We start from the raw sequence: 21,520 nt of genomic DNA on the forward strand, positions 1-21,520 counted from the left end.
GGTTTAGTCAGTTGCTGTCTCTCAGTGAGGGTCAAGTCAGATTGTTGCTGTGCAGCAGACTCCGGGGGTTTCATGCCTTGGACTTGAGAACAAGATCTGTTACTTTGACTGAGCTCGGTCTCTTTTTTTCATTGGAGAAAAGGAGGAGGAGAGGGGACCTAATTGAGGTATACAAGATAATGAGAGGCATAGATAGAGTTGATAGCCAGAGACTATTTCCCATGGCAGAAATGGCTAGCACGAGGGGTCATAGTTTTAAGCTGGTTGGTGGAAAGTATAGAGAGGATGTCAGAGGCAGGTTCTTTACGCAGAGAGTTGTGAGAGCATGGAATGCGTTGCCAGCAGCAGTTGTGGAAGCAAGGTCATTGGGGTCATTTAAGAGACTGCTGGACATGTATATGGTCACAGAAATTTGAGGGTGCATACATGAGGATCAATGGTCGGCACAACATCGTGGGCTGAAGGGCCTGTTCTGTGCCGTACTGTTCTATGTTCTACTTCCAACATTTCATAACAATTTCACCAGACTTTCACACTGTTATTGGATTGAATCACTTCATGGAATTTTATAATGGGTACATTGTTCTTGACCAAAGAGACAGAATACCAACAACTGAATGATCAAGTTCATTTTGAATAGGAGAAAGTAGGCTGTGACCAGATGTATACAAGACATAAAATACATAGACCTATGTATGTGTCTGTAGCAACTCAGGATTACTTCTGAACTGAAGTTACATTATTATGAGAGGAGGAAAAAATATATAAGCAGTACAAGACCCGCCAGCAATATCCAAATACCTAGTTAATCTTTGTCACCAGTGTTGGTTGAGAGCATGATGTTAGTCAGAACACTGGGACTTAGAGCAGTGTTTCCTCATATTGTAGTGGTACTAGTTCCAACTATTCAACATGCAGGATATCTTAGATATTAGAGGTAATTGCTAACTGAAAGTAGTCTGAAGTGATTGTTTGGGCAGTTATGCAAATGTTTATATCATTCCTGTGATGAGTGCTTCTGAGTCGAAAGATGTCATGCTTTTCTCAGTTGTTGTAATCTTGAATGTTATAGAGTCATACAGCATGGAGACAGTCCTTTCGGTCCAACCAGTCCATGCTGAAAATAATCCCAGACTAAACTAGTTCCATCTAACTGCACTTGTCCCATATCCCTTCAAATATTTCCTTTTTGTGTACTTAACCAAATGTCTTTTAAATTTTGTAACTGTATCTGCTTCCTTTGGAAGTTCATTCCACTGACAAACCATGCTGTGTAAACAAAAATTGCCCCTTGTGTCTTTTTTAAATCTTTCTCCTCTCACCTTAAAAATAAGCCCCCTAGTCATGAAATCCCCCACCCAAGGGAAAACACACCTGCCATTCTCCTTAACTATATATTCTTATAAACCTCAATAAGGTCACCTCTCAACCTTCTACACTTAAGTGAAAAAAATCCCAATCTGTCCAGTCTCTCCATGTAACTCAAACCCTCCATTCCCAGCAGCATCCTGGTAAATCTCTTCTGAATCCTCTTCAGTTTAATAATATCCTTCCTATAACAGGGAACTCAGAACTGGACACAGTACTCCAGAAGAGGCCTCATTATCTATCATGTTCTAATAATGGTATCAGTACACAGTTGATGGGAGTTTGGAGATGATGTGAGGCTCTGTACATTGACCCAATTTTCTCTGGCGTTCCAGAGAATAAGATTTGATCTCATTGAAACATTGAGCATTTTGGAGGTGCACCACAGGGTAGACATGGAGGTTACTCCAGTATCTGGGGAACCTGGAACATGGGGGCACAGTTTCAGGATAAGGAGCTAATCATTTAGGACTGAGTTGACAAATATCTTCAAAGTTTGCAAAACTTTGGAGTTCTCCACCCTGGAAAGTTGTGAATGCTCCATCGTTGAGTAAGTTAAGGTTGGGATATTCTGATTTTTGGTTTCTTGGGATGTGGGAAGTGGTTGGGAAAATGGAGTTCAGACAGCTGTTCAGCCATGATTTTGTTGAATGATGACACAGGTTCAAGGAGACGTCCACTCCACTGTTTATGTTCTTACAACATGCTGTATTTCTGTGTTTTATGCTTTAAAATTACAGATTGGAGACAACAATAACGATGAAATTTAATGTCAGATTTATCTTGCTGTGATATCATGTGATATTAAATAGGAGGCAGAATCCACTTAGCAAATACCACCATACCTTAATCCATGTCATCACTTCTATTTCGTACCCAGTCTCTTCTCAGCAGACTGTCTGCAGCTGACCCTTTTAAAAGCCGAAACAATGGAACAAATTTTGAGTGAGCCACAAAGGGAGCTTGCTATGGTTTGTTTCGAAATATGGAGCAATTTTTATTTGAGAGTTGTTGTGTCTTAAACCCATAGCTAGTAAAGTTTAAGGCCTTTGGTGTTAAATTACACTAGTTTAAATTAAATTCAATTTTAATAACTTCTTAGTATTATCTCCCCGAATCGGATCTCTGATCGTTATCAAGCAGGTAACTTACTACTTGAGAAGACGAGTGGAACGACGTGTGCTGCTCACTTTGAGTTTGCCCAGTTTCATCCATGTAGGATTACATTTCTTCAAACCTCCAGAAATATCCAACATTTTCCATTTCCCAAAGACACTAATGTAACATTTGATCCATTTGTTGCCCTTAATCGTCCTGTGAGATCTGCTATTCTTTGTCGAAGATGGTTGAAGAGGAATTCTCTGGTGTGTGTGTGTTTTTCCTCTCAGCAGCCCTATTGATATATGGTTAAAGATCATCTCATCTGTCAAATGTGCCCCATACCTGGGTGGCTGAAATAGGGCAAACCTTGTCTTTGGTCCTCAATGCTCCCTGTTGAACCAGTGTAATCTTCTGGGAGAGTTAAGAAAACCTAAAGCCAAACCAGGAGCCAGGAGAGGAGAAAATACTGAGGAAATCTTTCTCTCCAAGACTCCCGTGCAATCAAAATCAGTCCAGCAGATCAAATGGGATATAAAATATCAGCATACCGATCAGGGTTCATCCCAGATTCTTGCTCATTTTTTAAGAACAATGGGCAATGTTGATGGCTTCTGGAAGTTTGAGTTGCCTTGGAAGACAATTGGACAAATTCGTGCCAGTCCCAATGAGGAACAAATGCTCTGGAAATTCCCCTCTTTCCTCTTCAGCCAATCAAAACAATTCTGGAATGCTAAATATTAACAATACAGATCAAAGGCTGCACTAATATTTAATATTTAAGAAGATTACAGCAAAAGTTAAGAAAGGACATTTTGTAGTGCATCTTAGAGTAATTAGAGAGCTATTGCAGTGCAGCACCATCAGCAGAGATTCTGAGCCCTCTATAAACTGCACAGTTAACTGCAAGTCTCTTCAGTCAATAAATCTGGAACTGTATGTTAGACTGATTAATTTAGCATCTAATTAGGTACAGACAACAAAGTAAAGGAAGGAAAAAATGAGATTGAGAGAGAGAGAGAAGTCACAGAGAAAAGGTTTTAACTATGCTTTTTAAAAGACTAAAATTAAAATTTATGAGTGAGATTCCCCCCTCGATAAAAGTAAATTTTCAGTCCTAGAGAGGTCGCTCGGCAATGCTTAATGCCTATAATTTCAATTTTTATTTTGCATTTATTGGGGAAATAATGTAAACTCCTGACTTTCTTACTTATCTGCATGTGTTCAGATGCTGGAAATTGTTGCCTAATTTACCCTTTTACCCTATCCAAATTATTCCCACTGCAAATTCAAGGCCCCTATCACTGTTAAATAAGGTGCCAACGTACACTAGAGACATCTGTGTCCAAATTACCGAGGATGACTAATTTCAACTAACTTACAAAGTCCAAAGGAATGCAGTTTGTTGGAGGAAGGAGTATATGTGCTCACCAGTGTCTCAGAGGAGAATGCCCATGACAATGATATGAAAGACTAAACATTGTTAGAAGAGAGAATAGAGGACAACCAGGTAGCATTACACATATTTTACATTAAATTTAACTCACCAGGCATCTGAAAAGAGATGACTGATAGCAGTTACCTGTAGAGCCTATCGCTAACTCATGTTTTGCACCATTGGTAATTAGCAGAAGACTTTGCAGGGTGTAGTTTGTTCCCTTAGCTGTGGATTGGAGAATGAGCTAGGGAATACAAAATATTAGTAAACCAATCAAAGAATTTACTTTTCAAAAACCCACAATCTAACTTAGAAAATGTATCTGCAGGTTAGAGTGTGGCCAGGTCCTCCAGCACCTGGAGAAGCAGAGCTGCCAGTATTGGGGATAAAATTTAGTGCCTGCAGTAGAATGGTTAGCACAGTCTCAACAGATGTTACATGTTTTATTTATTTTTGACCTTCATCTTTAATTCATTTCAAGCATCTTTGAAAGTGTGTCACCTCTCTATGCAAAGTGTTTTTATGCCCTATGAAAAAACAAATTGCACCTTTGAAAGCTACCTTGGGTAATCTTTGCAAATATAAATACATCTGAAAAATTTATGGAAGTGTTCCTCTTTGTTATGAAACTGCCTAGTGAAGCAGTGATAGCTAGTTGGTTGAAAAATTGTAAAGGAAGCTTTTTTTTTGTTCTCCGGGTAGTATACTGACACAGATAGAAAGCAAGCTGTCAGACAGGAAACAAAAAATGGAGAATAAATAGGTCTTTTTTGGAGTGGCAGGTAGTAACTAGTGGAGTACTGCAGGGATCAGTGAATCATAGAATCCCTACAGCTTGAAAGCAGGCCACACCAATCCCCCTCAGAGCATCCCACCCAGACCCAGCCCCCTGCCCTGTCCCTGCATTTCTCACAGCCAATCCACCTAGCATGCACATCGCTCGGCCTATGGGCAATTTAGATTAGATTAGATTCGCTACAGTGTGGAAATAGGCCCTTCGCCCCAACAAGCCCACACCGCCCCTTGAAGCATCCCACCCAGACCCATCTCCCTATAACCCACGCACCCCTGAACACTACGGGCAATTTAGCATGGCCAATCCACCTAACCAGCACATCTTTGGATTGTGGGAGGAAACCGGAGCACCCGGAGGAAACTCATGCAGACACGGGGAGAATGTGCAAACTCCGCACAGACAATTGCCCGAGGCTGGAATTGAACCTGGGTCCCTGGTGCTGTGAGGCTGCAGTGCTAACCACTGAGCCACCGTACCACCCTGGCCAATCCACCTAACCTGCACATCTTTGGACTTGCTTGGACCCCACCTTTTCACAATATATAGGAATGATTTAGATGAAGGAACTAAATGAATGATCTCTGAATTTGCCATTCCTGACTGTTCTATGTGATAAGGGACCTATAAGTACGGAAGGACAGCTCCACATTTCTAAAGGAGCCCTGAGGAGAATCTCCTGTCAGAGATACAGAGCTCTTTCATTGCATCAAAAAGTACTGGTGTGGTAATCTGCATGAGGTAGCTACTCCTTGGAAACTCTGATTCATTGCTTCTTAAACTCCACCCCTTTGGCCAAGTTTAGATTTGGTAAAACAGCCCCTTAGACCAGAAACTTAACCTGATTATCCACATAGATGCTGTGGATGCCAAGCAAGTCAGAAACAAGTGGCACTTGACACTTGACAAGTGGCACTCTTGACACTTCAGCGCACACTGGACATAAGTCAGAAGATTCTCCACATTCCTGGATGGACACAGCTGCAGCCAAACTCAGGAGCAAGTAGTCTATTCAAACAACACTCTATACAACACCGTAAGCACTGATTTTAATATTGCCACTGGTGTCACCATAACTATGGTGTCTACTATTTACATGATGCACTGCGGAAATTTGTTAAAGCTTCTTTGACAGCTCCTCTCAAACTTCCAAGATCTCGAGTTACACAGGTAGCAGTGAATGCAAGGAACATAACTTCCAAATCCTCCTTTAAGTCACAAACAAGCATGTCGATTCGTATTCCCGTTCCTTCGCGGACACAGAATTAAAACCCTGGAAGATACTTTATAGCAGCATTGTGGAAGTACTATCCTCACACAGACTGCATCAGGGCGTCATGCCATTTTTGCTATCTTAGAAACATCAAAAATAGGAGCAGGAGTAGGTTATTCACCGTTCAATATGATTATAGCTGATCATCTAACTCGGTACCATGTTCAGGCTTTCTCCCCATATCCTTTGATCCCATTAGCCCTAAAAACTTTATCTAACTTATTTCCAAAAAACATTGTGTTTTAGCCTGAACTATTTTTTGTGGCACAGAATTCCACAGGCTCACCATTCTCTGGATGAAGAAATTGCCCCTCATCTCAATCCAAATGACCTGCCCTGCATCCTTGGACTGAGATACATGGTTCTGGACTCCCTGGTCATTAGGAACATCCTTCCAAGTTTACCCTGCCTAATTCTGTTAGAATTTTATAGGTTTCTATGAGCTTCTTCGTTCTAATAAACACCAAGAAATTCAAACAGAAATTGCCAGGAAATCTTAGCAGATCAGGCAGCATCTGTGAAGAGAAAGCAGAGTTAACGCTTTTGGTCCAGTGACCTCTCTTCAGAATTGATTCCAGCTGGGGAAAGGTTGGTATTTATGCTAAAGATGAGGTGGAGAGAGAAGTAAACAATAGATGGAAATGAAGCACAGAAAGAGAGAGCGAAGAACAAAAGGACAGGCAAAGGAATGAATAAAGGTCAGCTAGAGGAATCAGTAGCTGCTAATGGGGACCATTGCGTTGTGTGTGGTAGCAGCCCATGCGATGACAAGTCCTGGAATGTGGGGTCAGGGTAAGGTCATGGGAGAAGATGCCCAGACCTTAAAATTATTGAACTCGATATTGAGTCCTGAAGGCTCCTGAGATGCTGTTCTTCCAGCTTGCACTGAGCTTCTCTAGACCACCGCAGCAAACCCAAGACAGAGATGTGGGCCAGGGAAACACTGTTGAAGTGGAAGGCAGCAGAAAGCTCACGGTCATTTTTTACAGACAAAACATGTGTTCGATAAAGCAGTTGCAGAGTTATAGAGCCCTGCAGCATGGACAAGCCCTTCGGCCAAGACTGGTCCATGCAGATCAAAATGTCTATCCACACTAACTCCATTTCCCTACCTTTGGCCCATATCCTTCTAAACCTTTCCTCTCCATATTTTTCTCCAAATGCCTTTTAAATGTTGTTAATGTACCCACCTCAACCACTGCCGCTGGCAGCTCATTCCATATGCGTAGCACCCTCTGTGTAACAATGTTAACGGTCAGGTTCCCTTGTGTTCTTTCCCCTCTTACCTTAATCTGCTGCCCTTTAGTCCTTGATTCCCCAACCCTGGGAGAAGAAAACTGACTGCATTCGCCCTATCCATGCCTCTCGTTATGTTATGCACTTCTGTAAGATCCCTCCTCAGTCTTCTACACGCGAAAGAAAATATCCTAGCTTGTCCAACCTCTCTGTATAACTCAGTGCCTTGATTCCTGGCAGCATTTCCTGGTAAATTTCTTCAGTACTGTGTTCTGTTTAATAACATTCTTCCTATAGCAAGTTGGCCAAAACTGAACATAATACTCCAAGTGCAGCCTTACCAATGTCCTCACCAATTGCAACATAACTTCCCAACTTCTGTACTTACTGCCCTGACTGATGAAGCCCGGTGTGCCAAATGCCTTCTTCACTGCCCTGTCTACCTGTAATTCCACTTTCAGAGAACCATGCACATGAACTCCAAGGTCCCTCTGTTCCAGTACATTTCTTAGGGCCCAACCATTCACCATGAAACTCCTACCTTAATTTAACTTTACAAAATGCAACATCTTGCACTTATCTATATTAAACTCTATTTGCATTTCTTGGCCCACTTCCCAAGCTGATCAAGATCCTGCTACAATTTCTGTTAAGCTTCCTCACTGTCCATGATATCTCCTATTTTAGTGTCATCTGAAAACTTACTAATCATTGCCTTGTACATCCTCATCCAAATCATTGCCTGGTTTGCATTTCATATCCCCAATGTAGAGACTGCGTTGTGAGCAGTGAACACAACAGACTGAATTGAGGGAAGTATAAGCAAATCGATGCTTCACATGGAAGTACTGACCACTACACTGTGGAGGCAAATCGGGAGCTCTCAGACACCTCCTCGCATCTCCCACCGAACCATGACTCCACCTTTGAACACCAGGCTATTGTGTCCACAATGGACACGAGCCAAGAACTGGAGGTCCTGTAATTTATCAGAATTTCAGGTTTCTTTCAGTTGAAGCTCACAGAATAAGAAAGCAGAAGTGAAAAGTCTTCATGTGTGTTCATATTTGCATGAATATTTCGTGCCTGTTGTCTTCTCTTGCAGCTTTGTTTCTCCCTAACTACATGTGAACCGTGGATGTGATGCACACACCAGTTGCAAGATAGTTGATATTTTCTTTGTGTTTACATTTCAGAGTTGTTGGTGGTTTTGAGACCTTGACAGCAATGGAGAATGTGGAGAGTGACGTAAAGACTGACATGCCAAAGGTAAACCTAGTCTAAAGATAACGTGACCTTTGAGAGCATAAACTGGATTTTCCCAGGCAGGTGGCAGGTTGTGTACCTGGAAATCTCACCTCCGATTCGGCCCTTCTCTGTCTTGGCAAGGGAGGGGAAAATATGGGCTTCAGAACTGCCCTGCACGTACCATCACAGAGATCATGGAGATTAAAAACCCATCTCATAAAAAATTTCTAATAATCCCAGAGGAAGCCAGCATTTTTTCAGACAGGCTGAATGGAGGCAAAGGCCACCCTGGGGCTGGTCATAGACATAAAAAAGGTGACAAAGGTAAGAACACTTTCCAAAGTTTGAAGTGTTTAAATCTCTGAAATTAAAGTTACAGACGCTCATTGCAGTTCAGGAGTAAAGGTGGAGTAAGAACTTTGCCAGTTCAGTGGTCATCACTTTTCTGGAAAGATAATCTGAGCAGTGGGCATGACGAGATTCCACCTGAGCATGAAGGCCGCAGATTGCAGTAGGTGCAGTGCCCTCGTATAATCAAAGCCACTGGAGATGAGGCCTCTGTAGGACAAGCAGAGCATTGGGCACAAGGAGGCTGAAGGAGTTGCACAAAAGGCACAAAGGAATTACCTTTAGAACAGGGTATATGAGCAGTAGCAAAGAGACCTCTGGGTGACTGAGATCAAGTGGCAAAGAAAGATGTGATTCACTGTGCAAAAAGTTTGAGACACATGCCCTTATCAGCTGCGCATCTCTGTGGCATCTCTGAGTTCGTTATATACTGGTACACACACTGGTTACAAGAGCCAGTTGCCCTCTTTACCATTGCTGTGCCATATGCCACATTCATAACTGATGGAGCATCCCAAGTTCCAAGGATTCTGGGATCTCTGGATACCATGTGGCTTCTTGTTTCCCTATTGTGCAGTGGCAGGCTTTGACACAAACTCTCTCAGGACAACCAGTAACCTCGGTGATAGTTGCCTTGGGATATGTAGTCGACCCACATTCCTGTTCCCACTAGTTTAATTGGACAGGAACATTGAAATTCCACCAAAGATGAGTTTCTGACAGAAAAACAGACCTAGGTCCCGTTCCCCATCTTCAAGAGAAAATTCCAGCCCTTGCTTCTATTCTCCCCTTTTCTATCACATTATAATGTCCAGCTAGAGATTGATGTGCTATCTTCCAGTTGACGTAGCCATTGCTAGAATAAGTTCCAAGCTTTTCACTCCTAAGATTTCTATCACACCAGCATTTTCATAATGATTCATTCTTCTTCCCTTGTATCACACAGTAGTGCTCTGTGGTTGCCATTGTGTGAAAGAATAACCTCATCCTTAGTTAATATACCCACTGATGTCTCACTGCGCTAAAGCAAGCAGCACTCCCATGCTGAGGATGAATCTCTTGCCTATATTGATGCCAAACTATAATGACATCTTGGTGACTTTTTTTTTGTGAAATTGAAAATCTGATTGTAGCCTGATTAGAAGCATCTTTGTCCTGAAGTCTCCAACAGCAACAAGACATCTTCCTGTAGATCCTTTCACATTGAAAAATGTTCCAAAGCACTTCACATATGTATAATAGAAACAGAAGTCATATGTCTGCAGCTCTCAATCTATCAGAATTCAGTTCCAAGGATTGCAAACTGCAGTAAAATATAAATAAATTTAAAACTAAGCCCTTGTGAATCAGCCTACTTCTATAGTTACTTGGAGACTATTGGGTCAACCTACTGTTAATGGACCATTATACCTGTGTACCTAACTTGAATTACTTGCCAGAAAGTGTGTTTTGGCCCAGAATCATTGCGAATACACTTCGTAATATTGCCCATCCCTTCATCTGTCGATACTCTCTAAGTGTCACAAATGTTTGAAGTATGAAAGCCATCCATACTACTTATAACAGGCTGAATCCCTTAAAAATTTGGATTAACGTGGAATATCTGTCAAGACTCCAATCAAATCATAAGATGAAAGAAAGCTTGTATAGTTTTTTGTGTACATTAATGTACTCAGTACTACGTAAGAAACTCGAAAAATCTATCACATTAAGTTTCAAAACAAAATTCAAAATAATCATGCATGACATGTCAGTCCTTCAATTGCAAACTGTTTCACGCATTGCCCAAAATGTTGTAGCTGAGATCCAACATTAAATTCGTGAATCACTTCTCAGCCCCTAATAGAACATTACTTCTGGTGAAAGAAATGGAGGCTATGATTTCAACAGGTGGTAAAATTAAGGTGTGTAATGCTGGTTGATAAAATACTTAAATTGCATCTACTTATTAAGTTTCAGAATCAAAATATCAGACAGCTGAGGATTTGGGCCAGAGGTTTCATGGCTGCATACATGTCATCTTGTATTAATGCTAATTCCCAGATACTGTGTTTTTCAACCTGCAGCAAAGTTAATTTAACGTTCATATTCCCAACAGCTGAGCTGTTTTTTTCCCCTCTCCACCTGTAGGAAGAGATCAAAATTGAGAAGACAGCAGTGTTTGTGGATCCTTTTGAAGAAGCAGATGTTTTGGTAAGTGCATGGCAAGAGATAATGATTTGCCAAGACATTATCTGCTTTAACCTGCTTGAGTTCAATCTTAATGGTGATAAATCAAGTAAAATAAGCACATTATTTAAACCTGTACGGGCAATGAGATTTCTCAGTCAGCCTACCTTTAATGGAACATTGATCTTTGGTCAAATAGCTTATACTATCATAGAATCACCTTGTCTGAAATATTTGGCATAGAGAATGTCCCTATGACCCAGTTGGTAATACCTTTGTCTCAGAGTCAGACGTTACAGATTCATGTCCCTTTTTGGACATTTCAGGATACAAATCTCAGCTGACAAGCCAGTGCAGTACAGAGGGAGAATTGGACTGTCAGGGGTGCTGCTGAGGTTGAGGTTCTGAATGCTATCTCAGGGGAACATAAGGGATCCCATGGCAGTATTTTGAAGCAGAGCGGGAAGTGATCCATGGCGTCCTGGCTATTGTTTTTCCTTTAATCAGTATCTCAGAGAAAGTGGAATAACTGGTCATTATTGTATTGCTGGGTGGAAACTGGCTTCTGCATTTTCTAGATTCAAAAGGCCTCTCCATTTCAAAAAGACCTCGCTGGCTGCAAAGTGCATTGGAATCTTCTGAGGTTTTAAAGGGGCCTACATACAATAAAAATCAGTCTTCCCTTTTCACCTTTTAAGAATAAAAGCTCCCACTGAGGCTCAGGAGTGAGCTTTGTATTCCTCAATATATCGACAGAGATGTAGCAGAGCAGACATTTGAGACTTCTCCATTCAGTCTTTCAGAGGCATCAACTGGAACTGGGTGAGGAAAAGGCTGATGCTACCTAATGTTGCTGTATCAGTGGTGCTGCTGACTGAGCAGAAGGCAGCTGATTACATTGTGATCTTTGATTTCGGCACTATCAAGACCATGATACAGTAAAGAAATAACCTATATTTATGCAACACTGCAATTCCATCCTAAGGATAATCCAAAGTAACTGACATTCAGTGAGTTACTCTCCAGGTTATGGTCACTGTCGTGGAGACAAACACTGCATTGTTTTAGATGTTTCTGTAACTGTTCTTAAAAACATAGTTAACTCAGTGAGTGTTGGTCCTGCAGGAACTGAGTGTGGGAATCAACAATGAAAACTACAGCCATGGCAGATAAAAGTATTTTGTATTTTGTGTCAGTCATCACTGCACAGATTATATATCATCCCAGAGAGAGCTGTAGTCAGGAAATAGAGAGGGGGAGGAACTTAGGAAAATTGCAATCACCAAGGAAGTGAGCAAAGAGTCTAAGTCTCTTTTAGGGTCTTAAAAGAGATGGTGAGTTAGATAGGTGATGTGTTGATTCTGATTTTCCTAAATTCTCCATAAGCAGCTTCCACTAAATTGTAAGTTAGTGAATGGAACTCCTTTATTCAAAGGGGGAAGACGATTTAAAGCAGGAAACTACACGCCAGCATTTTTCTTCACCGCTGTTATCAGACATTTGAATAGACCGCTCAAAGATTAATGTTGATCTGTTTCTCTCTCTGTACCTTCTCTGTGATCTTTTTCTCTCACTATACCTTCTCTGTGGCTGTAACACTGTATTCTGCCCTCTGATCTACTGCCCTGATGCACTTTGTACAGTACGATCTGCCTATGTAGCATACGAAACAACACTTTTCACTGGATCTTGGTAAATGTGACAGTAATAAATCAAATGAAATGTGGATGTCACTGGCTAGATCAGCTTTTACTACTACCCATTTATAGACAGCATAACATCTGACATAGAAAAATGTTAGAAGCTTGCAGGGCATTTAAATAAAAATCAAGGAGATCAGGCAAAATCAACATGGTTTTGTGAAAAGAAAATCAAGTTTATTCAAGTTTATTGAAGTTCTTTGAAGTAGTGATTTGCGCTGTAGATAAAGGGGAACCAGTGGATGTATTGTACTTGGATTTCCAGAAGGCATTTGATAAGTTACCACAGCAAAAGTTGTTGCAGAAAATACTCATGGAGTAAGGAATAACACATTGACATAGCTATACAATTGAGTAGCTAACAGAGAGCAGAATCAGCGCAACTGAGTCTTTTCTCTGTTGGTAGGATGTCACATATGGTGCACCACCAGCATTAGCAATTTTTGTAATTTTCATAAATTACTTAAATGATGGTACCAACGATATGGTTGCTAAATTTACTGATGATGCAACGATTGAAAAGTAAGCTATAAGCAGGATCTAAAACGGCTCCAAAGGGATATGGATAGATTCAAAAGGTTAAATGAGTGGCAGAGATCTCGCAAATAGAGTATAATGTAGGGAAATGTGAAATTAACCATCTTGGGACGAAGAATAATAAAAGAAGCATATTATTAAATTTTCAGTGAGTACAGAACTGTGAGCTGCTGGGAGATCTGGCTATCCTAGTGTACAAATCGGGAAAGATATTGGTGAGATCACATCTGGAGTAACTTATAGAGTATAGCTCTCCTTATTTTAGCAAGTATTTAAATGCACTAGAAGCAGTTCAAAGCAGTTCATACCTGGATTGGTTGGAGTTTCTAATGAGGAAAGGCCAGACAGGGTTTAGAAGAGAGAACTTGATTAAAACAGGAGAACTTGACGGGTTAGACGTGGGGAGAATGTTTCTTCTTGTGGGGGAAACTTAGAACTAGGGGTCACTGTTTAAAAATGAAGGATCACTCATTTAAAACAGATGCAGTTTTCTTTTTACCCCTTCTGGGAGTCATAGCTGTCTTCCTCAAAAGTGGAAGCAGAATCTTCTAATTTTTTTAAGGCATTGGGAGATAGATCCTTGATGAGCAAGCGGGTGAAAGCTCATCAGGGGTGGATGGAAATGTGGAATCAATATGACAATCAGATCAGCCATGATCTTATTATGTAGAGGAGCACATCTGAAGAACCAAATAGCCTACTGTGAATTCTAACTCAAATGTTTATATGTTTTGAATTAATATAAATTACAACCAATAGGAAGGATATTTTAGGGATGAAAAGACAATAGTATGTGGCATCAAAGCCCCTCCTAGCTCTCTCCTTTTGACGACGCTTAATGGCAGATGGAATGTAGCAGATCAACCGGGATGTGTTGGATTAGAGTCCACAAAGGCTTGAATGAAGCTTTCAGCAGCAGATGTGGACATCGAAATAGGCAAATAGAAAATGTGTTGAAACTCAGTCTGGGGTCAGTTATGACACGAGGGTTGCAAACTGCCTGATTCAGCCTGAGGCACTTACCAGGGAAGAGGGATAGAGTCAGTAGCCAGGGAACAGCCTTTGTGAAGGGGACTGAAGACACTCTGCCTTCTCGATCTTTAGTTGTGAGGCAATTTCTGTTCATCTAAGCAATGTGACAATTTAGAAACTGTGGAGGAGGGTGAGAGATGTGATTCTGAGATGGAGCTGGGTGGTATTGGTGTATATGTGGAAAGTGACCGTGGCGCACATGTAAGGATAAGGGGCTATAATAGCACAATGGTACCATCCCTACCTTTGAGCCAGAAGACCTGGGTTCAGGCTCTTGTGGTACAGTGCCCTTTCCTCTGGGCCAGGAGGACTGGGTTTGTCCCACCTGCTGTGAAGTGTGTCATGACATCTCTGAACAGGTTGATGAGAAACTATCTGTAAGTGAGGGGAAAAGATGATATATCTTTGGGAATGGTCTGCAAGTGTGTAGGGAAGCCATTACATCTGGCTGTGTCTGGACTGTTTTAGAATGGAGCCTGCAAGTGCAGACCCCTCAACAAGACCGTAGCAGAGGGGCTTTACAGGAGGATGATATGATTAACCATATGTGTGTGACTGCAGGCACACCATGAAAGTAGGGACTGTTCTTTATCACAGTCACATTAGATGTTATTTGTGATTCTGATAAGAAAAGCTTCAGTATTTTGGCTGGGGAGAAACCTATTTGGAGGAATTCAAGTGTAGAGTACTAAGAAAGAGTCATGGACTTCAGGAGGCAACATCATGTTTATGGACTTTGAACAGGAAAGGGAAATGGGTAAGTAATTCACTCGGTCTGAAGCATCAAGATTTATTTTACTCGTTGAGTTGGGTAACTTTGAAGGAGAGGAGGATATTAGCTGAGGGGAAAGAACTGTTAACAATATCTACTAACAGAGGAGTCAGGAAGGAAGGAGCATGGCCAGTACTTTAGTGGAAGTAGGGTGAAGGGAGCACGAAGTAGGCTTTCATAGGCAAGATGAACTTGGAGAGGGCAGCTTTAGGGCTAGATCAGGGAGGTGGTATTGACACCTGAGAAGGTCTCAATCAGACAGAGGAGTTTAATAAGAAATGTTGCTGTGAAGGGAAGAAGCCGGGCAGTACCTCTGCAAGAGAGCAGAAGCCAGAAGTACATTATGTGGACTAGACACATAATTAGTTATTCACCATATTCATCAAAATCTATTGTGAACTGAATATTGTTAATTCCTGTTGTAGTCTCCTTGATGTTTCTGCAGAATTAACTTTTCATTATGGCCTGAAATTTACTTTAAACGGACACAACGCAGATCAGACCTCACCTTCAAAATTAAATGCATAACAAAAATTGTGATCTGGTTGAACATATTTGGATTTTTATTGAGCTTCCAACTAAACAGTGTGCCAGTGGGCTTACTGGGAGAGTTGCCTGAGTGTTTCTGAAGCAGAACAAGCCAATTGACCTGCACAGTTCGAGCATCCTGGTTAATAACAACAATTGCACTTCTTTTCACTGTTTGACTTGATAACTTCTAATTGACATGTTCCCCACTGGTGTTATTTGTACCTACTGCATGACTAGCATGGTATGAAGAAGTTTAGCAGCTGTTTTCATACCAACAAGGAGAAAAGCACTGTTCTTGACCCTGATCATATCATCGCTTTGATTCAATGTAAACTTTAAGTTGTTTCACTGAGTGTTTAGAAACCACAGAAAGAAGCATTACCAAGTATTTTACAAAGGAGACCATCATCTTTAATCTGCATTAATTAGTAGCAGCCTGCCCTTTCTATAGGGCCTTTCTGACATGGAACTGCTTTGGTTAGAACTGATGACACGCAAAAGATCCAACTCATTTTCTAACGAAGGAATGGATTTGACTAAGTATCAAAGGCTATATTAGTGGATTCAGATTAATCCAAATTGCCAAACAGAATTAGCCTAGTGAATTTCCATTGACCTTCTAGCCTGTTGCAGTCAGGGGTTACAGATTGAGGACATTAACCTGTGTCAGAACAATGCCTGCAGAATGAATGTTGAATATTATAGGGTGAAAAGGTATATATACAGGGTGAAAGTGTCACTTAGTGTGAAGGTTACACTACCACTTTTTCTTTGTTGTCAGATCGCAGAAGAACGGGAGAAAGCTCGGAACGAGGAGGAAGAGGCAAAAACCGAAGCAATGCCAGTTGTGCCTAAAAGTAGTTCAAACGATGGTCCAAAAACCTACCGGCAAGGTGTTGGGAAATACATTAACATGGCAGCTACGTAAGTGAAGTTTTCCATTCTCGAAGCACTTTAAAACTCTGAAACCTTCGCAGCAAATGTACAAGGACATAAGACACTTGTTCTAGCAACGTGGTCTAGTGCTGTTATTGCTGGATTATTAATCGAAAGACTCAGATAATGTTTGGGAGCCTAGGTTCAAATCCTGCCAGGGAGAATGGTGGAATTTGAATTCACTTTTAAAAGCCTGGAATTAAGAGTCTACTGATGACCATGAAATCATTGTTGATTGCCGTAAAAATCCATTTGATTTACTAATGTCCTTCATGGGAGGAAATCTGCCATCCTGGCCTGGCCTACATGTAACTCCAGACCCACGGCAAGCCATTAAGTTGTACCAGTTGCTACAAAGTCTTAAACAAAGGACAGACCACCTAACATTGACCTCGGCACCGGAAAAGACAATGGCAGAAACAGCCCTGTCAACCCTGCAAAGTCGTCCTCGCTAACATCTGGGGGCTAGTGCCAAATTTGGGAGAGCTGTTTCACAGACTCGTCAAGCAACAGCCTGACATAGTCATACTCACAGAATCATACCTTACAGACAATGTCCCAGACACCATTTTCACCATCCCTGGATGTCTCCTGTCTCGCCGGCAGGACAGATCCAGCAAAGGTGGCAGCGCAGTGGTATACAGTCGGGAGGAAGTTGCTCTGGGAGTCCTCAACATTGACTTTCCATCCCACGAAGTCTCACGACTTCAGGTTAAACATTGGCAAGGGGACATACTGATTATCATGTCCCGTCCTCCCTCAGCTGATAAATGGTATTCCTCCAGATTGGCCAACAGTTAGAGGAAGCACTGAGCATGGCAAGGGCACAAAATGTACTCTGGGCGCGGGATATTAATGTCCACCACCAAGTGTTGCTCGGCAGCAGAACTACTGATTAAGCCGATGAGGTATTAAGGGACACAGCTGTTATACTGGGTCTGCAGCAGGTGATGAGGGAACCAGCAAGAGGGAAAAATATGCCTGACCTCATCCTTACCAATCTGCCAGCTGCAGATGCATCGGCCCATGACAGTATCAGTAAGAATGACCACATTGAGAATAGCTTCCATCATGGTATGTGGCATTGTCACCATGCTAAATGGGACAGAATTTGAACAAATCTAGCAAATCAAGACTGGGCATCCGTGAGGTGCTGCGGGCCATCAACACCAGCAGAACTGTACTCCAGCACAACCTGCATACTCACGGCCCGGCATATCCATCAAGCCACAGGATTCAACCCTGGTTTAATGGAGAATGTGGGGGGCCAGCCAGGAGTAGCACCAAGCATTCCTGAAGAGGAGGTTGCAACCTGGTGAAATCACCAAATAAGGCTACCTGCATGCCAAACAGCAGAAGTAGCAAGTGATAGACAGAGGTAAGGTCTACAGTCTTGCCACATCCAGTCGTGAATGGTGATGGATAGTTAAATACCTCGCAGTGGGAGGGGGAGGATCCACAAATATCCCCATCCCCAATGGTGGAAGAGCTCAGCACATTAGTGCAAACATAAGGCTGAGGTTTTTGCAGCAATCTTCAGCCAGAAGTGCTGAATGGTTGATGCACCTTGGCCTTCTCCAGTGGTCACCAGCACTGCAGATACCAGTCTTCAGCCAATTTGATTCACTCCAGGAGATATAACGTAATGGTTGGAGGCACTGAATACTGCAAAGGCTATGAGGTGTGATAAATGCTCCCCTATCCAGGCTGTTCCAGTAGTTACAACACTGTTATCTGCCCAGCAATGTGGAAAATTTCCCACGTATGTCCTGTACATAAAAAGCAGGACAAATCCCACCCAGCCAATTACCGCCACATCAGTCTACTCTCAATCATCAGAAAACTGATGGAACCTGTCATCAGCAATGCTGTCAATCAGCCCCTGCTCAGCGACATCCAGTTTGGGTTCCACTAGGGCCACTTAGCTCATGACAGCCTTGGTTCAAACTTGGACCAAAGAGCTGAATTCCAGAAATGAGATGAGAGTGACAGCCCTTGACATCAAGGCTGCATTTGACCAAGTGTGGCTTCAAGGAGCCCTAACAAAACTGGAATCAATCGGTATCGGTGACATTGCTCCACTAGTTGGGGTCATACCTGACACATAGAAAGATGCTCATGGTTATCAGAGGTCAGTCATCTCTGCTGCAGGACAGCCATGGAGGAGCTCCTCAAGGTAGTATCCTAGGCCCAACCATTTTCAGTTGCTTCATCAATGACCTTCCCTTCATCTTAAGGCCAGAAGTGGGGATGTTCACTGATGATTGTGCAATGTCAGCACTATTTGCGACTCCTCAGATACAGAAGCAGTCCATGCTCAAACAACAATATCCAGATTTGAGCTGACAAGTGGCAAGTAAGTGTGCCACATAAATGCCAAGCTATGACTATCACCAATAAGAGACAACCCAACCACTGCCCCTTGACATTCAATAGTGTTACCATCTCTGAGTCCACTCTCATCAACATCCTTCAGATTATCATTGATCAGAAATTCAACTGGACTCACCACATAAACGCAGTGGCTACAACAGCAGGTCAGAGGCTAGGAATACTGCAATGAGTAACTCAGCACCTGACTCCCACAGAGCCTGTCCATCTTCTACAAGTCAGAAATCAGGAGTGTGATGGAATACTCCCCACTTGCCTGGATGGATGTAGCCCTGACAACATTCAAGAAGCTTGACACCATCCAGGACAGAGCAGCCCACTTGACGGCACTGCATCCACAAGCAATCATTCCTTCCATCACAGATGCACAGTAGCAGCAGTGTGTACTATTTACAAGATGCGCTGCAGAAATTCGCTGATGATCCTCAGACAGCACCTTCCAAGCCCATGAATATCTCCATCTAGAAGGACCAGGCAGGGAATATCTGGGAACACCACCACCTTCAGGTTCTCCTCCAAGCCACTCATCATTCTGACTTGGAAATATATTGCTGTTCTTTCAAGGTTGTTGGGTCAAAATCCTGGAGTTCCATCCCTAATGGCATTGTGGATCAACCCAGAGTAGATGGACTGCAGCGGTTCAAAAAGGCAGCTCACCACCACATTCTCAAGTACAACTAGGGATAGGCAATAAATTCTGGCCAGCCACATCTCACAAAATGAATAAATAAAACAAAACTATAAGTGTCAGCAAAAGCTGTGAAGGAGAGTCACAGGACGCGAAATGTTAATTCTGCTTTCTCTTTAGGGTCTTTGCAAAACTTTGCGGCTCGGTTTTTTGTGTGAGGTTGTTGACTTGTTCACCGAGCTGGCTTGTTTTTGTTCATACATTTTGTCACCGTGCTAAGTACAGTCATCAGTGAGGCCTCCAATGAAGCGATACTGTTCTACTCTGCTTGGAATTTATGCTGTCCGGTCTGTTATGGTGGGTTGTCTCACTTCCGGTTCTGATCTGTATGGGTTTGTACATGTGGTCCAATTCTGTATGTTTGTTGATTGCGTTATGATTTGAGAACCACGCCTCTAGGAAGTGCTGTGCGTATCTGTTTGACTTGGGCTACTACATTGTTCATAGTACCCCAAGCCAAACATAGACACACATGGAAATTCCTAGAGGCATGGCTCTCAACCCATAACGCAATCAACAAACATATAGAATTGGACCCCATATTCAAACCTATACCAATCAAAACTGGAAATGACACTACTCATCATAACAGACTGGATAGTATAAATTCCAAGCGGAGTAGAACCACATCACTTCATCAGATGCCTCACTGATGATGTTACCTAGCATGGTGACGAAACAGCTGAACGAAACAAACCAGCTTGGTGAGCAAGTCAACGACCTCTACTTTCTCTTCACAGATGCTGCCAGACCGGCTGAGGTTGTCCGGCAAGTTCTGTATTTGTCATCAGACCACCTGGTGGTTTGAGATCACTGCACTTACTGTCTGATGCTTTCAGCTACTTGCATTTTATAAATGGGAAGTATAAACGCTTTGACAATTCATCAGGTATTTTTAAGCACTTGCCTTCCCTTTTTATAACTGTTCTTCAGTGAAGATTCTGTTGATATGAGCAAGGGACAAGCAGAGCAACTTTGGTTACTATCTGCCCCAAAACTTCTAATGCTGCTCCACAATAAATGATGAAAGATACAGAAAATAGAAAACGGCATATGTTTAAAATTTGTAAATACTGGAAATGGACAGTAGTTCAATCAATATCAATAAAAGGAACAAATATCTTGAGTGTACCCTCATTATAATGGTTTGGCTGAAGGCTGCGCACCAAAATGTCACGACCTAATGCTGACAGGCCAATGTGTGTTTCCATCATTTTCTGATTGGATAGCGTTTGGAATTGCCTGAAATAATTGTCTTAGGTGGACAGTCTCTTAGTTTTAATTGTACGTAGCTCTGAGACCACATCAGTCCATCACAGTTGGACAGCAAGCTGTCTTTAGTGTTTGCTGTTAAGAGCCCTTCGATGACACATGTTTTACTTTGAAACTGCAAACACTTTGTATCTGCTACAGAACACTCTCATATGCACCTCTAGATTCTGTGTATCTCTCCCTCCTTCGGCCTGAAGTGCTGGCTTAATGTGTGAATGACTGCTGGTTTTGTAAGTTTGACTCACTTGTAGGATGAATTTGCTCGCCGATTCCATCACAATTCAGCCCAAGCTGAAAATCACCAGTCTTTCTGCTATAGCGAAAGACTGAATCTCTTAGATATGGCACTTGTTGCATAAGAAAACAAAGTCCTGGAGATACAATTCTTGACTAATTATGTCCACAGATATCTGATTATATTATCCCTGTAATCAATTAATAACATAACAACTGGAATTAATCTAATGCTTTTAACACAGTAAAATATCCCAAGGTGATCCCGAAATGAATCTGCTAAGTTTTGACACCCAGCCAATGTTCCTCTGAGCAGCACAGATGCACTGCCACACTATAATAAACAGCTATATACAGCCAGTATTCATTTAAGAAACTCTCCGCATGACCACTTGATACATGTCAATGCCTGTTCAGTATGATAAACTAACACACATTTTCAAAAATGAAAGGAAC

General features: G+C 42.0%; 1 protein-coding gene and 1 long non-coding RNA gene across 2 annotated transcripts in view; one reads left to right on the plus strand and one right to left on the minus strand.

The window, feature by feature from the left end:
* ppil2 (peptidylprolyl isomerase (cyclophilin)-like 2) overlaps window positions 1-21,520 on the plus strand; it is a 339,015-nt gene that overhangs the window by 313,364 nt on the left and 4,131 nt on the right. The window contains exons 17-19 of the mRNA XM_048555946.2: window positions 8,403-8,475; window positions 10,933-10,995; window positions 16,325-16,467. Coding sequence (XP_048411903.1) covers window positions 8,403-8,475; window positions 10,933-10,995; window positions 16,325-16,467 — 279 coding nt within the window. The remainder of the gene's footprint in view (window positions 1-8,402; window positions 8,476-10,932; window positions 10,996-16,324; window positions 16,468-21,520) is intronic.
* Window positions 1-21,520, minus strand: part of LOC132211006 (uncharacterized) — a 112,965-nt gene that overhangs the window by 26,885 nt on the left and 64,560 nt on the right. The window lies entirely within an intron of this gene.

Source organism: Stegostoma tigrinum, chromosome 26, assembly GCF_030684315.1.
Source record: "Stegostoma tigrinum isolate sSteTig4 chromosome 26, sSteTig4.hap1, whole genome shotgun sequence".
Classification (NCBI taxonomy): domain Eukaryota; kingdom Metazoa; phylum Chordata; class Chondrichthyes; order Orectolobiformes; family Stegostomatidae; genus Stegostoma; species Stegostoma tigrinum.